Genomic DNA, 23,741 nt, shown 5'->3' on the forward strand with positions numbered 1-23,741 from the left:
GCCTACATTCTTGTGGGTGTTGGGCTGTCTACTAGGGCATGGTCAACCTGTCATCCTCCACCCACCACATTCACTCTCCCTTCTCCAAAAGCCATCGACTGCCAGTAGCTTGTCAGCTGTGGATAGTGCCTTATGTGTCCCTCTTCATACGTGCTGGAGTGTTGATGGACTTCTTTTTCAGGTCTTGTTGCAGGCAGTTTTAGCCACCTTGAGTTCATGAGTACAGTGGCCATGTCCTGTCAGAAGACAGCATTTTACAGCGCTCCTTCACCTGCTCTGACTTTTAAATTCTTTCTGTCCTCTTTAGGAAGGTTATACTCCTTGAGGAATAGGGCAGGGTGCGTGCATGCATGCATGTGTGTGTGCTGATACAGGTGCCCCATTTAGGGCTGAAAATCAGTAGTCACTTACTCTCAATACTTTGACCAGTTACGAATCACATTACATAATTTTAAAGGGCTACATAGACATCCACTTTAAACAGATAAAGGAAGTTAGTATATAGGAATCACAATAGAGAGACTCAGCATACAGGAACTCTACAATATTTAATGGCCATTCTGATTTTGTTGGAACTGTTTCGTTTTGGTTTTTACATTCTAGCCCATTGTATGGCATAGGAGTTGGAGATGGTGTGCAGGATAGAAATGTGTGGTCTTCTGTGCTAGTGATGAAGTGGTCATAATTAACCACTGTGCAGGGGGAACAGGAGCGGCTGCCAGACTGACTGCTTCCTGTTTGGTTAATTCATCAGGTGTGACCTGATGAAAATAACAAGTCCTGTTATTTTCAGATTTGGAACTTGTTGGTCCTGCCCCTACCACTGGGTGCGTTAGTAAATGAAAATCATGATATCTTCTAGTCTCTATGTACATGTACATGTAGCACTTTTATTTCAATTTATTTTGTGTATTTCTCTTTTCTGTCCTTTCCTGGGGAAGATGTGGGGTAGGGCACTTTACTTGGACTGTCTTTTTAGGCAGGGTTTTTTCCTAGTCTAGGCTGTCCTTGGGCTTGCTGTGCAGCTGAGAATGAACTTGGATTCAGGATCCACTGCTGCCACTTTTCAAGGGTTAGGATGACAGGTGTTCACCTCCACACCAGCCTGTTTGTCCTTTTCTTTTTAAGTGAGTGATCAGCATTACATACAAAATTATTACTATTCATACTTTAGGGTAACTTGGAAATTCTTACTTTTGTATTATGAGTTAAGTGTGGCCTATTGTCATATTTTCCCTAAATTTAATGGAATGTCAGAAAAATGCTTGCATTTTAGTTTACTGTTTTCCATCTGTGGTTTGTTGTATTTGAGTGCAATGGGTGAGATGTAATTTTGTTTAGAAACAGCAATAAAGACAGTCACATGGAAATAATAAGTCTGTGTACTTCATTTCTGTGTTTCAGAGAAATAAAGGCATTTGATATTTTGAGACTAGATTTTAGTGGCTATGTGTAATTCTGTCTTAGCCTATAAGATAATCATTTGTCTTTTATTACCCTACTTCAGATTGCTAGCTCATCTAGGTGCTTTCACTGATATAGTAACCTGTTTCCCATTGACTACTGAAAATGTCATCTTATCCTTTGGTGATGTGACTTTCCCTATATGGTGGTATTATGACTGTGTTATTGCTGTTAAAGTACAGGAATCAAGTTAACATTACTAAAGTAACTCAGGACTAGTTCCTTCTTTTTACCTGGAGGGGAGCATTGATTAAGGTGTATGTTTAATTTCAGTTGTAGTGGTATAACTGGATATTATTTCACATCTTAAGGTTGTATATTTTTGGACAATTAATCTAAATTTATGGTATGTTATGTGGAAGGCACTATTTTTATTATTTTAAATTTATATTACACTCACACTCATGCATTCAGAAGGGGGGGGCATAAAAAGTTTTAACTGTTTTCAGATAAGAAACTGCAACATACAGCAGATAGCTAAGTTTCCAAACCACACAGCTTGTGAAGTGGGGCATTGAGGGTTTAAACCTAGTAAAATTTGGTTTCAATCTCTGTGCTTTTAACTACTACTCTGCATTGCCCTTCAAGATTTAAGCTTACCATTTTCTGTAAGTAATCCTTTTGATTCTATGTTTCTAGTGCATTTCATTTAATTTGTATATATAACCTGCTTGGGCTTCTCTTTTTTGAATCTGGGTTTTGCTTAATGATCATCAGTGCCCTCTTCCCCATCACTGGCCATTAGCCTTTCTCACTGTATTGTCCAGATCTCTAATGATGTGTAGTTTCTACTTTCCTCCTCATAATGCATCTAGATAGTTTTTCTGTTGACCCTTTACTTCCCTTGGTCTTTTTGTTGTTTTGTTGTGTTTATCTTTTGTTGCAGAGAGCTATGCTTTTATTTATTTATTTATTTATTTATTTATTTATTTATTTAAAATTCTGTTGGTTCTTCTGGTATCTGTTCAAATACTTACCTTATGTATGATACTTATAGATGGTATCATTTTAGTGAACATTGAGCACAATGCTGATTTAGATACAGATCTTGAGATAAGTGTTGATACTGTAGTTTAAAGCATTTGCCATTAGAACCCAGTGATTGTCTTGCAACTGAAATGTCTTTTGTTTATTCAATTGTTTGCCTAGGAGCCCATGAAATCCAGAGCACCACAGCTGCATTTGGAATACAGATTCTATAAGCAATTAGGATCTGGAGGTAAGTTATATGAATTTTAAAATTTGGAATAGTACAGGTTGTCATAAAAATAAACAAAATTTTACTTTTATTACAGAGATTTCTTTTTCTAAAAATGTGTTTTTGGGGGCGGTCGGTGCTTAAAGGGATGCTTCAGCGGCTAAGAGTGCTTCCTGCTCTTTGAGCAGGTGAGATTCCCAGGAGTTCTTAGCACATGCATCAGGAGGGCAGTTCCAACTCCAGAAGATGGTGTGTATTGTGGTGCACATGTGGAGGATAGGGGATGGCATGTAGGAGTTGGTGCTCTCTCTCTAACTTGCGTCTTCTGGGAACTAAACCCAGGTTGTTAGGATTGTTGGCAAATGCCTTTACTGCTGAGCATTCATACTCTTAGCCCCTTTAGCAATGTTACTGTTATGGTGGTGTAAAAATGGCTCCATAAATATATCCACATGATGAACCCTGGAACCAATAGTTAGTATATAGCGGACACATGAGATTGCAAGGTTATCCTGGATGTTGTCTAGGTAAATGCAGCCACAGTTGTCTTTACTAGGGAGGCAGGGAAATCTGACATACACAGAAAAGGGGGTGACTGCATGTGCATGGGGGATTGATTAAGCTGAAGAATGCCTGCGGCTCTGAGACTCTGAAGGAGGCTCCTGGCTTCTCTTCCTAGAGTCTGCCAGTAAAGGGAGTATGGCTCTGCCTTGGTTTAGCTCCATGAAGCTGATGTGAGACACTGGCCTTCTAAGGTGTAATACAACCAGCTTTTGTTATTTTTCATTTCCAATTTATTTCAGTTTGGGTTTTCTTTAGTGATTCTATTTCTTTGTCAATTCTACTGTTATGGTATGTCTTGAATTGTTTTCATTATTCTGTTCAATTCTTTGTGTTTTCATGATCTTCATTGAGGCATGTATTTATATCCTCTTTTCTCTTCCTACTGGCCACTTTGTAGTTGTTTTAAGTTTACTATTACTTGCATGAGGCTATTATTTTCAAATGTGTATCCTTGCACATGGAGTGCCTTCTCCCAGTGAATGTCTTAGTGAAGTCCCAACTATATATACCTGCTTTGTAGCACATTTCCTGTCACCACTTGCCTCCTCTCTGGAAGACAGGCTTCTATGTTATATCATATTACTAATCTGTAACTTTTAGTATTTCTAATATTCACATGAGAAACATTGTTTCTCAAGTGAATGACTTAACTTTTTGAGGTTCTTTGAACTGTGCAGATCTACACTAATTTGGTGATAGCTGTAGTGGCTGTTACTAAAATTGTAACTTCATAGTGTTGTCTTCTAAGAAACTAGGAACCCTCCCTTCCTTCTTCCTGCTGCCCCTCTGCCTTCTTGACCTGTGCTTTGTGAGAGTGTCATGACTTCTGTATTCTTTACATGTTTCTATCTGGTTATTAACACTTTTATGTATACCGTCTTTTAAAAACTATTTAGTTTTATCTTTTACAAAACAAATGTAGAGGATTCTATAAGTATGGGAATTTTAATTGTATTTTATGTGAAGAATTTTGGTTATTGTGTAAGCCCTGTAAGCATCAATGATATCTAGAATTCATCTTTTTCACAGAGTTAACCTGGTCATGGTTTTAAGGGTCACATTTTAAGAAACTTGAGAAAATTTCCAGGTATATTAACACATGCCTATGATCTCACCACTTAGAAGTCTGAGGCTTCATATTGCAACAGCTTTAATTGGTTATTTAGTTTTTAAATTCTGCATATCCCTTGATATTGTATTAGTTATTTTTCTCATCCCAGAGGAAATAGACCAGAGATTGATATAGCCTTAAACCCTGACACCATTATCCCACATGCCCGTCTGGACTGTGAATCCCAAAGTTCCTGCTTCTTTCCAACATTGCCCTGGCTAGTTCACCTTATGCAGCAAGGTGAAAGGGAGGGGTGGGGTTGGTTCTCCTGCTACCATGCCCCCTGGCTGGCTCACCTATGCCTACAGCACCAGGGCCAGATGTACTATGTTGCCCAGGTGAGGTGCAGGGTCCACTCTCCTGAATGCTGCAGCTGGTGAGGGGCAATCAGAGGAGAGATTCTCCCATTCTCATGCCCTCAGTGTTCTCTCACCAGTACCTACACTCCCTAACAGGGTCAGTTCTATTGTGCTGCCTAGGAGAGTTGGAGGACCTGCAGCCAGTGAGGGGTGGGGCCAAACCAACTCTGCAGCTATGGACATCAGCATAGGAGGCAGCTGCAGCAGGGCCATGGAGTGGGACAACACCATGTCTGTGGTGGGGAGTGCACCTGGTGGGGCGGGCCACCCTCAGAATATTTAAGCTTTATAAAGTTGTTAAGGTCATTGGTGGATAAAATTTTATAGAATTGTAACTCTTGCTTCAAAGTTTGATTGGGGGGGGCTTGGTAACTATTTTTATCAGTTTGTCTTCAATAGTTCTCTGTGAATTCTCATGAATGCTTTGCTTTTATACTTGTCAAAGGATAGGACTTCAACACTAGTTGAAGGATTTTAGTTGGCTTCCTTCCTTCCTTCCTTCCTTCCTTCCTTCCTTCCTTCCTTCCTTCCTTTCCTCCTCCTCCTTCTATTTATTTTGATGTAATGCTTGTAGTACATGTTGGCCTCAACTCACTCTGGATTGGAGGATGACTTTGCACTCCAAACCCTTCTCCTCATGTCCTCAGTGCTCTAGTTACAGGAGGTTTGTAAGTCACCATCCCAGCTTAGAATAGATTCAGGGCTAGAGATCAAAACCAGGGCATTATGAACACTAAGCAAAAGTTCTATCACTGAGCTATATGCTCAGGCCAATTTTTCTTTTATAAAAGATTGCACCAGGACCAGGTATGGTGGTGCACACTTTAATCCTGGCACTGCGGAGGCTGAGGCAGGTGGATCTCTGAGTTGGAGGCTAGCATGCTCTGAATAATGAGTCCCAGGCAAGCCAATACTATGTAAAGAGACCCTGTCTCAAAACAAACAAAAATTGCACCAGTGTCTTTTCTGTAAACAGCCGAGGTATGACCCCAGCTTTGTAGAGTCTCAGGACTACAGATCTGTAACACTTATTTTTATAATGTGGAATTAAGTATCTTGGTGAGCTGATCAGGAGAGTGGTTCTCTACACAGGAAAAGGCCAAAAAAAAAAAAAAAAAAAAAAAAAAAAAAGAAAAAAAGCAGAAACAAGGAACATGAAGCAGATTGGCCATTGGCCATTTCAGAGTTACTTCCCTTATAAAATAGTAGAGGGGAGACAGGACAGTAGACAACACATGGCTGGTTAATGTCAGATTTTTTTCTCATCATTTTGTATAAAGATTAAAGCATTTTATGTAAGGATCATGATGATTGAAACTAGACAATCTACAGGATTTCTCCTGGTTTCTTGAAAGGTCAGTTAAAACAAGTCTTATATTTGGTAACATGGAACATTTTATCATGGATGACTCCATTTTGATTCTATTAACGCATAGTTGAATAGAAGAGTTCAAAGCGCATGTTCTTGTCTTGCTCCCAGTCATTAGTGGAGTAAATTCGGCCTTACCATTAAGTATGGTGCTAGCTTGTAGTTGATCATATATGTGCTCCATCTGACTTCACCAGCTTATGTTCCAAATTTTGCTGATAGTTATATTAGATGTTTCCTTTGTGTTTTAAAATTACCCTCTTTCCCCATTCTATTAAATGTGAGTTATATTGATAGATTTTTTTTTAAAGTGTTAACCAACTATGCATTTCTGGGAAAACTCTCTTCAGTTATGCATCTTACTTAATTTTATGTGCATAATATTCTATAAGTCAGTTCCATTAAGATGTTGTCAGTGATCAGTAAATATTTAGTGAATAAAGATAGCGATGTTCTTGAAGTTTTTTCGATTTTGAGTAACATTTGAAAAAAACTGACAACAATATACTAGTCATATAATTCTCTGAGATTTTATTCAGAGATTACTTCTCAACAACTTTAGAAAGTAGATGGTGAGTCAGAAGGAAGAAGAGAAGTCCTGTCATTAAGGAACTTCACAATCTGTTCCTTTTTATATTCTGTATAGTTTGACAAACTTAGATGATCTAATTTACTCACCTCTTACAGATCAGAAAGAACAAACTACAGAGTGGAAATGTTTACTAGAAAATGTTAAATTGAGAACAAAGAGATTAGCAATTTTGGGTGCTGTGGAGAAGAACATAGATTGTGGGGAGAACTTTAAAAACTATGTAGCCAAGAATGTTTTAACGTCCCAGCAGCACTTCTGTGTCTTGACCTTAGCCCTAAGCTCTCACTGTGTACAATTTATTTTAGTCAAACAGGGTTTTAGGTGCAGTGAGCTTTTAGTAAGTCTTAACACATATGATGAGTGACTCTGGGATTTGCTTACTCTTTGGTGTGTTTTCTATTGACAGCCACAGGAGAATGGTTGCTGTTATGAGTAGGTTTTTCCCGCCAGTCTGGTCTCACTGCCACGCCAGCCCCAAATAACACACAGAGACACTATAATAGATATAATTCTGTTGGTTAGTTACTAGTTTCTTATTGGCTAGCTCTGTCTTAAATAGTAACCCATTTCTGTTAATCTAAATATTTCTACGTGGTCTCATTTTACAGGAGAGAGGGCCCAGACCTCTGCTCTCTCAAGTCTCTGCATCTTGACTCCTCTCTACTTCTTCCTCTCTCTTCCTAGTCTCCTAGTCCCACCTATCTTGCTTTCCTATTGGCCAACAGTGCCATTAACCAACAAGAGACACATATTTACAGAAGGACACCTCCCATCATTTCTGGAAAGCATGGACAGCTTATACTTGTTTCCATTCTTGCTACCTGCCACAGTTCTAGTATTCCATTCCCCCATGGCCTGCTGCATTGCTCATCTTGAAAAATGGTGCTCTTGCCCAAACTGCTGACTTACACCCAGCCACATACACTACTAGTGAATGCTAGCACAGTCTGGGACAGTGGTTGTGTTGGCTCCTAGTTCAATGGACTCTGCCCTTGCAAAAATTGGCACTTAGATTTATAGGGTTAACAAGAATGGACCTATTTCCAAAGTTCTTCATTAAAAGGAATGAAAAGGATTTTTTAAAACTTGTATATGGAAAGATTAAAAAGCATCCCTAAATCATTTGAAAGGAAAACAAGTATTTGTGGTAGCAGAACTTCATTTCATCATATGAAACATTTATAAGAACAGTATTAAGGTAAAGACATCACTTAATATATGTTTGTTTATTGGAAATTTATTATTTGTAAAAGAGAATTCTGACTTTTTGTTATATGATTTCATAATGAATTATTAATGTCTTAAAACATGAAACTTCATTATTTCATAGTTTTCAAGGCTTAGAAAACTCAGCATGGCCTAGCTGGTTCTGCTGAAAGTCTCAGTGCTATAATCAAGGTGTGAGTCTGGGCTGTGGCTTGTGGTTAACATCCTCTCTGGACTTAACTTGCTTTGTCTGTTTCAGTTCTTAATGTCTATAGGGTTGAGGTCTTTAGTTCTTAGATGTTTTCCACCTGGCATGTGGATCTCTTCATAACATAGCATGGAGTTATTTAAGATAGCTATGACCACCTATTTCAATAAAAATAGGATCTTTCCTATTGTCTAAGCCTTTCTCGAGCTTATAGAAATAGAAGGCTAAATAAATAAAGCAGGTGAGATCGTAGAGAGATGCTGAAGTACTTTTTATATGATTTCAGGGCCACAGCTACAGTGCAGGGGTACGGGGCTCCCATGTGAGCATCAAATGGGAGTGGGTTTAGAGAAGGAGGCTTAGTCAGAAAAAGTGCTTTTTTTTTTTTTCCTGGAAAAAAATAAATTTACTGTTAAAGTGCTTAAACTAGAAAAATTAAAATATTGGTTATTGGTTTTCCAGGAAAAAGGCTTAGTATTTAAGATGATGAAATTATTAAATAACTTTTTCTTTTTCCCTAGATGGTATACCTCAAGTTTACTATTTTGGCCCTTGTGGTAAATACAATGCCATGGTGCTGGAGCTGCTGGGACCTAGTTTGGAAGATTTGTTTGACCTGTGTGATAGAACATTTTCTCTTAAAACAGTTCTTATGATAGCTATACAATTGGTAAGTAAAGCAAGGTGTTGGAAGTTGCTGGAACAACTACATAGTTCTTTCATCACAAGTTCCCTCCTTTTCTCTGTCGTTCCCTCCCTCCCTCCCCACCCCTTTCTCTATTCTTCAGTCTCTAGCTATATTTCTTGATTGTCTTGATACTTAGTCTCATGTAACCAAAGGTTGTTCTCAAACTTCCGATGTAGTGTGTGTTGGTCTTGAACTACTTTTTTGATTATAAAATTTCCTGATTGTTGAACTGAGGAAGAAAAATGTTAACTTTATAAGTGTGTCTTTAGGTTTGAATTTGAGGTTTTTATTTTTAATCAGTATAGTTTTTTTAACTTTATAAACTAGCATCCTCTGAAAATGTTGATTGAGTCTGACTTACTGCTAGGAAATGCATTCCTAAAATTCAGATGCTTTCATTTATCTGTGAAGTGCAAAGACAAACATCTTAATTCCGAAATGGATATAGGCTCTTTGAGGATGTGAAGACTTGACATCTTTTTAACTTTAGGTTGAAACAACTTCTAATTGTTTTGTTATTTATGTTATATTTATTGTGAAATTGGTTTTATCATGATTTTATTTTCTAAAATAAAAATTCTTTTGTCTTTTTCCACTAAGATTTCTCGCATGGAGTATGTCCACTCAAAGAACTTGATATACAGAGATGTGAAACCTGAGAACTTCTTAATAGGACGGCCAGGAAACAAAACCCAGCAAGTCATTCATATCATAGATTTTGGCTTGGCAAAGGAATACATTGATCCAGAGACAAAGAAACATATACCATACAGAGAACACAAAAGCCTTACAGGAACAGCTAGATACATGAGCATAAATACACATTTAGGAAAAGGTATGTGAACATGTTGTAAGTGTGGAAGCTTGAATTCTGCTGTGTCAAAAGTGTAGGCTTGTTTGCTACTGTGTTTCAGTGTTTGCAAATTAAAACAGCCAGTATTGTAACTTTTATTCACCACATACCTATACTTTTGTTTCACTTATATATTTTTTAATACTGTAAAAATAAGGCCCTGTATAGGGTAAATGTTTCCTTGATAACTTGAAATGTCCATCCTTGATTCAATTACGGGATCCATTTGATTATTTCTTTTAAGTAATATGAGGTAATGCGCTATTTTAACTTAATTCAGATTATAGCTCCTTTATACAGCTAGCCAAATTAGTAGCAACCTGACTAATTGGGTATAATGCTGACAACCTTGAGTATAAAGGCAAGTAGACATGTCTTCTAATGCTGGCTAGAGTGTTTTTCCTAGCAGTATGGCTTTGGACAAGTTACTAATTTAAAAAATCTATTTGCTATGTGTATAAAGAGTAAACTATCAAACATATAGCATTTTTATGGTTTTTTTTTTTTCTTTTCCTTTTTTCAGTTAAGGATCTAATTGGGACAATGTATTATATGTTGTATAGCTTTAATCTTTTTAAAAAATTTTAAATCAGCTCTATGTCCCATCCTTTCTTTATAGGTCTTAATCTTAATTATTTTTAGGGGCAAGGGCAGTATTTTAGAATGTTATTAGTTTGGGTCTCTTACTTTTTTTCCTGATTAGATATTGGCATGCATGCTTAATATACATCTGTGAGGAAGCATAGGAGTCTTGTTCTTGTATTATGTCAGGGTCAGTTGGTGTAGTTATTTCCAGTTGGATCTATTCACTTAGATGATGTCTGCTTAGCTTGTTCAGAAAAGCGTATTTTCCATTGGCAGATAAAAAACATGTTGTAGGTAGTTTCTTGAAAGTATGTAAGCATGTTATTCTTTACATTTCTTTTGAGATAGGGTCTAGCTTCTTAGCTTGACTGCCCTTGGACTTGAAATCCTTTTTCCTTGGCCTCTCACATTCTAGGACTATAGGCATATGCTACCATGAAAGAGCCTTTAATACATTTTTACCTACTAGATTTAGTAGCTATTGATGATTCCCTCTCTGTGTTTCTTACATATTTACTAGCTGATATGCTAACATCACAAATTTCGACTTTTACCCAATCATTGACTTATATCTATACAGACTGAAAGTTTAGCCACTGATTGGAAGCTGGTACCTCATCCTGACAGTCAAGCAAGCATTCTTTGAACACATTCTGATTTTTTAGTTTCTCTATTCCAGGCATAGCCAGTCATACCTAAAGATGTCCTGGGCCTCTGTTTAATAAAGGTAGTATTTGAAGACCAAGATTTGCCACTGGTTATGCTTCTTGCTTTGCTTTGGTATTACAACTAGTGCTGGGTAATGTGTAAGTCTATACATACATACATACATACATACATACATACATACATACCAACTAGTGCTGGGTAATGTGTAAGTCTATACATACATACATACATACATTACAACTAGTGCTGGGTAATGTGTAAGTGAGAGAGAGAGAGAGAAAGAGAGAGAGAGGCTACACATGTTTACTATGTATACAGATACTGGTACTTAGTTTTGAGTCTGTTCACTGCCAAGTAGTACTCTCTTATCTATATTCATTCCCCTTCTATGTGTTTATCTTCCTTTGTTAACAGAGAGAAGTCTGCCCATCATTCATTTACTCAGTTTTTGAAAGCTTGGCTACTCGGAATATAGCTTCAAAAATGCTAAATGATCCTCCTTTGTAAAGCAAGCTTATTGCACATAATTTTAATTATTTATCAGAGTTCTTTTTAAAATTTCAACACAATTTATGTTGAATAAGGCACAAATACTTAGGTATAGAATGTGTGAACAAATGTTTATATTGTATAATGCAGCCCTATCCTTTTTATCTTTCTTCTAGAGGCCTTATGATTTTGATTTCTTATATCTGTGACTTATCTAGAATTAGTTTTTTGTTTGTTTGTTTAAGGTGAGATAGGGGTTGAGGTTTTATTCATGGTATGTTCACTTAGACTAAATTGTCCTTTTCTTTTAAAAATCTTTTTTATATTGTATTTGCAATGTTTTTTCTTAAGCCATGCTTTGCGTTTATATTGGTGGAAGCACAGACTTAATTTTCTGCTTTTAGATTCTTTTCCTAGCAGTTTAATCACAAGGCTCGGATGCCTTCAAGTAGTGACTGCTCTGGGAGTTGAAGGACCCTTTCACAGGGGTTGCATACTAGATACCCTACATACCAGATATTTATATTATAATTCATCACAGCAGCAAAATTGCAGTTATGAAGTAGCAGTGAAAATTATTTTATGGTTAGAGTCATCACAATTGTATTAAAGGGTTACAGTATTGGGAAGGTTGAGAACCACTGACTTAAAGTATAAAATAAGATGTGGACAGGACCCTAGGAGCTGTCTCTCTGCTTTTTCTTCATCAGCTGTCCTCAGACTTAGCTGTTACAGACTTCAAGTCTTTGCTGTACTGCTTAGCTCTGAATTAAGTAGTATTGGCATGGTTGCTGGCAGCCTGTCTGATACTAGGCTCATGCTGCTTTCTCTTTATACATCTGCAATGTGTGAGAAATGGGAGTCTGCCTTTAAGCACAGTTGCACACATAACACAATAAAAGAGAGGTTTATTCACATAATATTTTTGTGAGTTCTTTCAGTAGCAAACTCCCCTAACAGATTTAAAACACAACTGGGTAGCCAGCCAGTGCCTTCCTTTAAAGCCAGTCACACCCATATTTGCATTGTCTGTGAGAAAGTTTCATTTAATGGGAGTTGTTACAGACTGTTTCAAAATAACTAACATGGTTTCACAACCATTTTATTGTAAGACATGAGGTCACAGCTTCCTTATGGGCTTGTGTGTGTGTATGTGTGTGTGTGATCAAACAATAGTATATGTATCAGCTTTCTATTTGTAGAAAGGGCAAAGTAAATTTTTGTCATTGTTAGGAAAGGCCTTCAGAGCTTGGGGAAGTGACATTTAACTGTTGTAGGAATCTACAGACAACAAAAGCTATTACTTTTCAAAGACCTATTTAGCAAGTCTAATGTAGATGGGTAATATTGATAGAGGAAGTTCTTGTTTGCCAGAAGACATGAATTCCAAATAATAAGAGGCAGCTAAAGCAGTATGCGTTTGAGTGCATTCTGTGAGTTTGTGATTTCTGTGGACATAGGTATCTCATGCTTCTTAAATTTAAAGTACATGGTTTGGTGAAGAGGGAGAAACCAATACAGAAGAAAGGACAGAGAAAACGTGGCTCTTGAATGTGATTTTTACTTTATACATGTCTGACTGAAGCATTTCCAGCTTTGCCTGGATTTTAACAACCCCTTCCTTCAATATTCCTTCTTCTTTCCTTCCTTTCCATACTGTTCTTTTTCTTCCTTCCATCTTTTATTTTTCATTCCTTTGTTTTTGCAGAGATAGAGGGTCAAACTCAGGTCCTTGTACCTGCTAGGCAAGTGCCAAACTGATGAACTATATCCACAGCCTGTTAGTGATTACTTTTAAGGCATCAGTAATTAATTAATTCATTTGTTTGCATTTCTTTATTTACATTGTACTATTACATAGCATTTTTCTTTTAGAAAATGAGCAGAGTATCAGATCTAATCAGAAAAGGGTATTTCCAGTATACTATAGACGAATATTATCAAAATCATATTGTGTAGTCTTTTGTTTTCATAATATCTGTTGATCTTAACATGGCATAAAGCCATTTATGCTCAGAAGACAAATACGGAGGCTTAGTTATATCTTTGCATATCTACTTATGTCACTGTCCAAAGTGAAATCCTCATAAGGCTGTGTGACAGATACAGATTTCCATTGGCAAAGAAGCTGCTGCTGCTGTTCTTTGTATTTTTTATGCTGAATTGTTTTATGTTAGCTGTAATTACATGTCTCTGTTGAGTAGCTTTTTAAAGACTGTTGCTTTGAGTCTCATTATTGTAATTCTTGGATCACTCTGCTGCCCGTTTATATTTTTTTGTTGAAGAATTTGAAGTATTCTTTCTATCTCTGTGTCTTCTCTGTCTCTCTCTTACACACACACACACATACACCAATAACTTAGAGAAAATACATTGTATTTTTATTTTGTTTGAGGTTTCTTTTTTCTCCTTTCAGCTTTATTTTGCCTTGATTTTTTCCCCTTATTTTGATTTGTTTCTCTTAACTTATAGCCAGACTTACTGAATTATATCTAAATTGAGAGAGGTTTCAAGAGAGCACTAGTTTAGGAATTGAGTGACTATATGCATCGGGTTCTTTCTCAGAAAAGAAACGTCTTTATTTAGATTTTCTTGATAGTGTTGGGTTGTGTCTAGATGTTAATGCATATTGTGTTATATAATTATTTTGTTTCTTTTATATTGACATGGTCTTTCTGTGCAGCCATTGTGGTGTGGAACTCCCTCTGTAGCCTGGTGCACTTTGAACTCAGTTGTGTTTTACAGGCTAGGTTTGAAGTCAGCATTCTCCTGCCTTAGCCTTCAGAATACTGGGATTACAAGCATGCACGCTCATGCTCTGCCCTTGTGTTGGCATTGGAAAAACACCAAAAACTCGTTTTTACTATGTAATTTGAAGAAACGTGAGCTCAGTGAATTTTGTGACAAATGCAGTTCTGAGTATTGTGGGGTAGAGAAAACTACTAAAAAGTTTTATAAATAAATATTAAATAAAGCCATATCAAAATATTTATTTTTAGTTATGTGTATACATGTATGTTTATATAATAGTATTTATATAGAGTGGAGTTGTCTCTGGGGCCAGAAGAGATCTTGGGTGCCCTGGAGCTGAAGTTACAGGACTTGTGAGTATGGGTGCTGGGACTTGAACTCAGGTCCTTTAGGAGTACAGCAAACTTTCTTAAGCACTGATCCATATCTCCAGCTCCTAATATAACCTTTACTTATATGTAGTAGATTTTTTATTTTTAGGTTTTATATTTACAAAAAATAATTTGTATTCTCTTGAAGACTTTTTACTCTGAATTCTCTTACTAGTTGGTAGTTAGTTATCTTTTGCCTTAGTTGTTTTTTGGTAGGAAATGAATAATAAGTTTATTTTTATATGTATGTACATATAATAGAAGTTTTCCTGCTTCTAAAAATGCATTTGGCATATTCTAGTTGAAAGAAATAAATTTGAGTTAATGAAAAAAAATGTTTTCCTGGTAAGAATTAAATTTTAATTGATGTGGACAATTACAGATAATTGAATAGTACTATCATAACTAGTTGAAGAAAAGATAATGTTGAATTTTTAATAGAAAAGCATTGCAGAAGCTTTGCAGTGAACTTGATTTCATTGTTAGACTTTTCCCAATGAACAGAAGGCACACAAGTACATAGAATCCTGCCCTCTTAAGTACTGGTAGTTATTTAACCTTTCTGGACCTATACTCCAGAGTTGAGATAATTTCTATATTCATCTGATATATGTGAGGCTCTTAAAATGTGTTATGTTTATATTTCTAATGAGTAAAAATTTAAATTATGTAAATTAAATTGTTTAAATGTATTTAAAATAAATTTTAAGTGTGCTTGAATAAATCCCCATTTAAATTCTTAAAAATTTACATAATAAATCATAGCTCTGAGGGAAATACTCATTTTCAAACAGACTTTTTCAGTTAAATGATTTAGAAAAAAATGTGAACAAATTTTAATAAGGGCCTAATAACCTATAAGAGATCTTTTTCATGTAACAGAACTCTTGCAAACTTGAAGGGTATTCCTTAGTTACTCTATTTCAAAGAGAAAGCTTGTGACTTCTATTACTTCCTACTTGGTAACATTTATTTCTAGATGTCACTTGGTAAAAGAACACAAAGAAAGCAATTATGAAGGTAGAAGGGGTTTGGATTGAGTTTTAGTAGTCAACTTACTTTGCTAGCTTCTATTTATGGCTTGAATTTATATACCTTGTAGATTATGAATCTAATACTATCCTTTGATGGAGTGATAAGGCTGAAATCACTGCATGATTTGTTTTCATTGACAGTATGGCAACTAAGTACCATTCTGATAGAATAGAAATGGCTTTTTGTACTGTTTTTCTCTTTAACAAAGAATCCTATTGTAAGGCTAAAATTATACATATATACATATATATACATATATATATATATATATAGTGTGTGTGTGTGTATATGTGTATGTGTATGTGTATGTGTATGTGTATGTGTATGTGTATGTGTATGTGTATGGAGGGGTTTGGGGATGATGTTGACATGCATTTGGAAGGCCAGAGTACAACTTATGGGAGTTAGTTAGTTCTTTCAAGTCTTTGTAAGCATATGCTATTTTACTTACACACACACACACACACACACACACACACAGGCACATAAATTTTTATATTGGTAAATTTATATATTTTCTGGGTTTTGATATTGTTGTATAAAGATATTGGTTTTTAAATTTAATCTCTGATTGTTTATTGCTAGTATAGAAATCTGATTTATATATTAATCTTATATCTGAAACCTTGATAAACTCAGTAGTTTAAATATTTTGCAAATTACTTAGAATTTTCTACATTGCATATTTATGTTGTCTATAAAGAAAATAACATTTCTTTTTTAAAAGCTGTTCTTATATACTCATTATTTTATGTGTGCATATGTGTGTGTTGATTGTACATGCCAAACATGGTACTCATAGGAAGTTCATTCTCTCATCCCTTTATGTGGGTGCCAGGTCACCAGAATTGCTCCATTGAGCTGTCTTGTTGGCTTCTGGATACATTTCAATAATGAAATGATGTTTTTCTTGCTTTGTAGTACTGTCAAGAATTTTCCATTGGGTATGGTGGTACACACCTTTAAGTTTTGGGGTCAGGGAACGTCTTGTCAGAATTTAGTGTAACCAGATTATCATTATTGATAAAAATGGATCTATTATTTTACTCTATACCTAAACAAACATAAATTTATTTCAAAATGTATAGTAGGTTTAAATATAAGAATCAAAACCATAAAATCCATAGTTACATAAATAGAAAATTCTGTGGTCTTAAGCCCTAGTTAGAGATTATTTGAATTGGACATAAGCCAGTAGGGATAGTATGAAAAAAAAATTGAAAGTAAATTGGATTTCATGAAAATACAAAGCACACACACACAGTTCACGAATGATTTACAGTAGTGACATTTGAAGTTCAAAAGATTTAGTCATTAGTAAGATACTGTTAATTCACAGTAAGCTTATATGTCACAGCTATTGGCTTGGATGAAATGTAAAACACTAACAATACTAAATTTCTAAATAACTGGCCATCTCATATTGCTGGTGGAGATCTGACATGGCACAACCTCTCCACAACATACTTTAGAAGTATCTTATGAAGCTGAGTGTGTGATACCATATGATGTTGTAAGGGACTCCTAAGTATTTACTTAAGATGAATGAAAATGAGTAGTCTCACCAAGACTCAGAATGTTCCTATTTTCCCTCTATAGTAGCTGCAAACTGGAGCCTATGTAGGTGAATAGGTGGATCTGTTGTGATTGTCTTCATGAAAAGCAATGAGCTCTTGATGCATGGGTGAATGAGCTCTTGATGCATGGGTGAATCATCAAAGCATACCGAGGGAAGGAATCCAGATATAAATCTGTACAGTATAATTCATACTGTATGAAACAAATCTAATCTACAGAGATAGAGCAGTTAATGGGATCCTGAGGCTAGAGGTTGGAGGTGGAAAGGGAAATTAATAGCAGAGCTATTTAGAAACGTCTTGATTGTTGTGATAGTTATGCGGGTGTGGTGTCAAGGGTATATTTTATTACAGCAAGCAAAGCTTTTCCCTGTAGAAATTACCAAACCTGACTCTACTTCAGTATCGTCTACTAAGTTTTTCAAATGTACATACCTCTGCTCTACTATATCAAGTGAATCAGTTACCAGCAAGAGACCAGCTTCTCTGAGCTTTTAAAACTTCCCAGAATGCTTTCACTTCTCATCTGAAGTTTATAGATAATGTTTTCTTTATGTTACCTTTCCTTTTTAAGACTCTGAGACCCTAGCATCTGAAACTGGGTTTTGAGAGTTGTGGGATCTCCTGTAACTTGTAGTCTAGGAGAATCATGGACACTGAGTAACAGTGTAAGCATTAAGTGCCCTTGGGGACACAAGGTGGAAAGTCAAAGTCTCCCAACTTTTATCTTATTGCTGCTCAGTACTCTGGAATGTTCCCTCTTCTGAACAGAATACACAGTAAGATAGCTCATTTGAGAAACATAGCTTGCATGCTGCATTTTCTTAAAGTATTTTTCTTCTCGTTTGTTAACCTCTTTGTATTATTTTAAAAATAAAGGAATGCCAATTTTCAGTGACAAATATTGAAGTGTTTATATGTCTTCCAGAGACTTAGTCTGTTATTGTGAGGCATTTATATGCTACATATTTTGCTACGAAGACCCTTAAAATGACAGATGTTTTAATAGTAATTGGGTAACAAATAGTAGTTGAGGAGTTATTAATGTTGATATGTGTCTGACATGATTGTTTATTAAGTGCTTTGAATACTAATTCTGTTCATTGTTAATAGAGAATATGTGGGATGGAATTTTGTGCTCAGATGTGTTTAGGAAATTCTAAGTTAAAGAACACTAAGTACTTTCAACTCCAGGGTTTCTCAACCTGTAGCCTGTTCTGTTCTGACTCTTTAAGATGGAGATATAGGATACAGAGATACTCAGTTTGACCATTGAACCTCTTTTCCATTGGCCTCTAGTTCCATCAATAGGTATCTAAGCAGGTAAATGAATTTTCGGTAGCACTGAAGATATTTTATGACATATTTTAAAGATGGTAAAGAGTTTATATATTCTTTTGTTATATAGATAGTGAATTCATAATTTACATTTATATCATAAACTTAGAAATAATTATTCTCTATTTTTGCATCTTTCAATGGTAAGTGAAAGTGAACTTTCATATTCCTTTTCTGTTTCAGAGCAGAGTAGAAGAGATGATTTAGAAGCTTTAGGTCATATGTTCATGTACTTCCTGAGAGGCAGTCTTCCTTGGCAAGGCTTAAAGGTAATTGTTTTGTGTTTCTTTATTGGAGTTCATAAAATTTAATGCATATTAAGGCCTTCTGCTACAACTAAATAGTTGTTAAAACACCACATTCTTGTACTCCTCTTTCCTACTTTAGGCCGACACGTTAAAAGAGAGGTATCAGAAAATTGGAGACACAAAACGAGCCACACCAATAGAAGTGTTGTGTGAAAACTTTCCAGGTAATGGACAATGGTAAATTTCATAAATTGAGACAGTGCTCATGCACAGAAAAAGGCTAATTTTCACTGCTTACATTTATAAATACTTTTTTGTGTACTTTGAAAAGCATGAACACTTTAAAAAGGTGATTTAAAAGTTGCCAATAGTTACTGCATAGATCACAGAGTTTGTATGTTTGCTCCACAAAATGGCATTATATAAAGAAAATTCTGTCTTTTAATTATGTGAAGGCCAGCTAAAGTCATGTTTCCTTCAATGATTCATTTTTAATTAAGTTGAAATACACACTAAAGAATATAAGTGATGTCATTTTGTACACTGTTATTTGAGTCTCAATGTCAAAGTTGCTCAATATTAACTTTATCTTCAGGGTACTTTAAATCCTACTGACTTTACTAATTTTAGGGGAAATTTATATTAAAGAGCTGAATACATTTTGAAAATAATTCTTCTTTAAGCATTTATGACAACTCAGAAGTAAAAATTTGCTTAAATAAGATTCCTTATTCTGAAATTCAGAAATGGTAATGATTTGTTAATTATAATTTTTGTGTTTGAGATAGAAGCTTGTTGAGTTACCCAGGCCTGTTTGTGCCCTTGCTCTGCTCCCGGGGCTGGTCTGGGACTTTCTGTCTTTCTGCTTCAGCCTCCTGAGTGGCCTATACTACCAAGTTTAGCAGTTGGTAGTTACTAAATATCTGGTGTGGTTTGCATGCCAACAGGACGTATAAAGAAGACTGACTTCATTCAAGATGGAGGTCTTATATCACTTTGTATTCACTGGCCCTTTAGTGTAATGCTATCAATGATAAAATCAATGCTCTGAAATAGCATATATTTCCTTATTCATTGTCAGTAAACTTCTATAAATGGAAGATAAAACAATATTGGTGATAGTCCTAGAAGTTTAAGTGCAGATAGATTGAGTTACTGTATTATGAAATGTATAAGCAATTTTCTAGGAAAAAAATGCAGGTGCCCTGATAACTAACCCTGTAATTAGGCAACAAGTAGAATAGTGAGAAAGTCCCTCTGTGAGGAAAGTCGCGGCACTGAGTTGCACTGTGAGTGGGAGCAGAGGGGCAGCAAAATCTCCATGTCTAAGATTTCAGTATCAGTAACCTACCGTTTCTTTCTGTGGTGTTGGAATACTCTTTTTAACTGGTTAACAAATTTTTCCTTTCTTTTAAAACTATAAACATAAAAAAATGTGCTATAGAAATATAGATATTACCCAAGTAATTGTTTGATGAGAAGTTAAAAGAAAACTTACTGTGTTCCTATGTCAGTCCTCCCCCCCCATGATTTTGCCCATTTTTCCCATTGGTTAAAATCCTGCTCATCGCAAAGGTTAGAACTTTTGTCTCATGTTAGTAGGTTAGTAAGTTAGTAAGTTGCTGCTGCTGAGAGAAACATAGCAAACTAGTGCAGGTGCTCTCGTGTGAGCTAGTTCAGCAGTGTTTTGAATACATTTAAAAATAAATGCATGAAGTATGCATTGTGATTAGACAGTCATATCATTAAGCTGCTAATTCAGTGTCTCAAGATAACTATTAAAATCTTATTAAAATATGTTTTAACCTTTGGTAATAAATGTCACAAACATAGCGGTTAAACTAAATGGCTCACTTCCTCTTGTTTCCTTTCTCCTTTTCTTTCCCCCTGTTTAATTTGGCTGTAATTGAAAAATTTAAATAGACTTTTGTTGCTTTTTTTATTGAGTATTATAGAGATATGTAGTCAGTCAAAATAACTTTGTTTCCTTTCTAGAAGAAATGGCAACGTACCTTCGTTATGTACGGAGGCTGGATTTTTTTGAAAAGCCAGACTATGATTACCTGAGAAAACTTTTTACTGACTTGTTTGATCGCAAAGGATATATGTTTGATTATGAATACGACTGGATTGGTAAACAGTTGGTGGGTACTTTATGTAGTTACAGTAAAAGATTACTTACAGTATTTTTAATATTACAGAATATTTCCATTGAAGATTTATAATAGTTTGTAAGGAATTCCTTTTATTTCCTGTTTGGGGACATTTCTTCATGGGTCACCATACTTGGAATTTTATTAAGTTCTACTACTGGATTTTCTACTTTTCATAAAAGGGTGATGAGTTATTTTGGGCTTTCTATCTTAATTTCTTTTTTAATATCATATTATATTTCTATATAGTATTCTTATGGTATCATGGTATTTCTCTATAGTAACTTATGTTCTGCTTTGATCAAAATTAAGAATTTTAAAAGCTTCTCTGAGTCAAAATGTTTAAATATATAATTTTGTTAAGAAATATTTTTGAAATTTTGTAATGTTTTAATTTATATATTAGTGTTGTATGTGAGATTTATAAACACATTTTTATTTTTAATGTGAGAAAGAAACTTAAAATTAATGAGAACATTAGAAGACCCTTTGTACACCTTTGTTATTAACACCTTGTTATTACTTTGAAAAGTGTTTAAAAAGTCTTAAGAATACTTTAGAAGGTGGCTATGTTCTTGCTTTACTCTGCAAACCTTTATCAATGTGCCTGAGAACAGTGTTGCTTCTTGTAGACTTAGTTCACTTAGCAGTATCATTTATTGATTCTTTTAAGCAGCTAATAAACTATTTTAGATGGGAATTCTGAAGCAGGCCATTGCAGCACTAATTGTTGCTCTCTTGTAGCCTACTCCAGTGGGTGCAGTTCAACAAGACCCCGCTCTGTCATCAAATAGAGAAGCTCACCAACACAGAGATAAGATGCAGCAGTCTAAAAACCAGGTTTGCTGCCCTTTGGATATGGAATCTTTACTTCCTTTGTTTTTTCTTCAATGGGTCACACATTGTACACACATGAAAGTATTTGTGTTTTCAGGAAACTTTCAGTTTTCACCATTAGTTTCAGATCAGTTATCAATTCCTAATTCATGGTATGAATTAGTCATACCCAAGCAATATTTGGTGCTATTAGAATGGAAGCGTTAGAATTATAGCAGCTTTTGCTCTTTCTCTGTATAGTTAATTCAGTAAGTTATTTAATGAATTTCTGTTGTTTAAAGTAATTTTGTTATTCATGTGTTTAGAAAGAGAGAAACAGAAGACAGTTTGCACTGAGTGACTAAGTGGTGTTTACTTTAACAGCTCACTTGGCCCTGGAAGCAGAAAAACATGAATGTGTTTTTACTCTGTATAAATTAATTTCTTAAGGCCTATTTTCTCACCTGTAAAGTAGTAATAATACATGGTAACTTCTAGAATATAATTTTAATTAGAATTCCAATAATAGAATAAAAATATTGAATATAAATTTATTTTCAGTAAATCTGAATTCAAGAATGATATTGCTCTTATGATTTTTGCAATAAATGCACAGATGACTATAGTTTGAAGTAAAATAAACTGTACATGCTTAGAATATACCACTTGGAAGATATGCTGTATGCATTTGCATAGCTAACAGAAAAAAGTTTGTTTCTTGTGATGAGCCTGCAGAGTAAATGGACTTCTTTTAGGCAAATAAAGGAATAAAGGCATTTTAAGAGTAGTGAGCAGGAGGCAGGGAAAGGAGGGAGGAGGAAAGTGAAAGGATGGGGAGAGAGAAGAAAGATAACAGAAAAGCAAGAAGCTAAAAATCATAGATTATTTGTTTGAGAAATATCAGCCAGTCTAGTTTGCTTGAAACAGAGCCTAAATTGGAGACAAGGCAAGTAAGAGAGTGAGATGAGAGAATGAAGAGTCATGTTTCCTGGGGAAAACATGGACAGCTGTTGAAAACTTCAGCAATATTTTCATGTTTCTTTTTGCTTAAGAATTTTGCTATCTCCTTGAATCAGAGAGTGTATAGAAAATCTTAGTTATAGCCCTGTTTAGATGCTATCTTGTTTCTTTTTATTTTCACTTCTTTTATCCCATTAAAGTATAAGTGATGGTTAAAACAAGATGAAAACTAAAGGACAGACTATCATTCATTAAAAGCATATAGTTAAATAAAATGCTCACTTTAGGGCATATTTAACAATATGTATGGTATAGTTTATATAGAAAGATTTGGTTTTAGAATTTGACACAGAAAAATTGGCACATTGAAAAGTCTCATTAATTAATTCAAGTATAACATAATTAGTTGATAACTTGAATGATCTGAGAAGATAACTATGTAAGTATAAGGCTCAGAAGTTGAGATCTGGTGTTTGTTTTCTAAACTAGAATAAATTTCTTAGATGTTCCTGGAACATCAGTGATTGGTACTCTCCAAATTTGCTACACACTGTTGTAGTAGGATACTGTGGTAAGGAAAGCCTTCAGTGTTGAATTGCTTCTAACTTTCTACTTATTACAGACATAGCTATTCTGATGTAAACTCTCTAAGGGTTGGGTCTGTATTTTCTTTGCAGTTCTTTTTTTCACTAAATGCAGGGAAGATTTTCTATGTGTGTGTAATGTTTCAGTAAATCCTTTGGGATAAGTTTATGTATGGGTTTTGAGACCTGAACATACAGTCTCCTTGTTAAAGAAAAGCTATGTGCATATAAAAAGTTCTTACATCAGTGAACAGCTTTTTCCTTAGAACAGACTCCATGTTTCACAGTTCAAAAGAGGAACAACTTGAGTTCCTTTAAAGGGCTGAACCCTGTAGTAGTGCAGTCAGTGGTTGCCGTTCAGGGGAGCTACACTTACATATAACATGTTAGGTTCATGGTAGTGTTTATACAGAAAGAGTACACAGAGTTTTTAATATTTCCTTACTGAGGTTCTGCCACCAGGTGCCAGTTGCCACAGATATCTCTCAATTTTAGCATCTTTTTCATTTTTAGATTTGACTTCCTGTAATTTATTTCTGTGTCAGCTAGTAGT

General features: G+C 35.2%; 1 protein-coding gene across 8 annotated transcripts in view; it reads left to right on the top strand.

Annotated features, from left to right (window-relative positions):
- The window catches only part of Csnk1g3 (casein kinase 1 gamma 3), an 80,811-nt gene that overhangs the window by 32,587 nt on the left and 24,483 nt on the right, over positions 1-23,741 (top strand). For 4 of the 8 annotated variants that reach the window (XM_051201103.1, XM_051201105.1, XM_051201109.1 and 1 more), the window contains exons 4-10: positions 2,614-2,683; positions 8,593-8,741; positions 9,360-9,594; positions 18,611-18,696; positions 18,815-18,899; positions 20,671-20,819; positions 21,573-21,668. In XM_051201103.1, the coding sequence (XP_051057060.1) occupies positions 2,614-2,683; positions 8,593-8,741; positions 9,360-9,594; positions 18,611-18,696; positions 18,815-18,899; positions 20,671-20,819; positions 21,573-21,668 (870 nt within the window). The remainder of the gene's footprint in view (positions 1-2,613; positions 2,684-8,592; positions 8,742-9,359; positions 9,595-18,610; positions 18,697-18,814; positions 18,900-20,670; positions 20,820-21,572; positions 21,669-23,741) is intronic. The other 4 variants (XM_051201106.1, XM_051201104.1, XM_051201110.1 and 1 more) reach the window with 1 other exon arrangement.

This window comes from Phodopus roborovskii, unplaced genomic scaffold, assembly GCF_943737965.1.
Source record: "Phodopus roborovskii unplaced genomic scaffold, PHOROB, whole genome shotgun sequence".
NCBI classification, from domain to species: domain Eukaryota; kingdom Metazoa; phylum Chordata; class Mammalia; order Rodentia; family Cricetidae; genus Phodopus; species Phodopus roborovskii.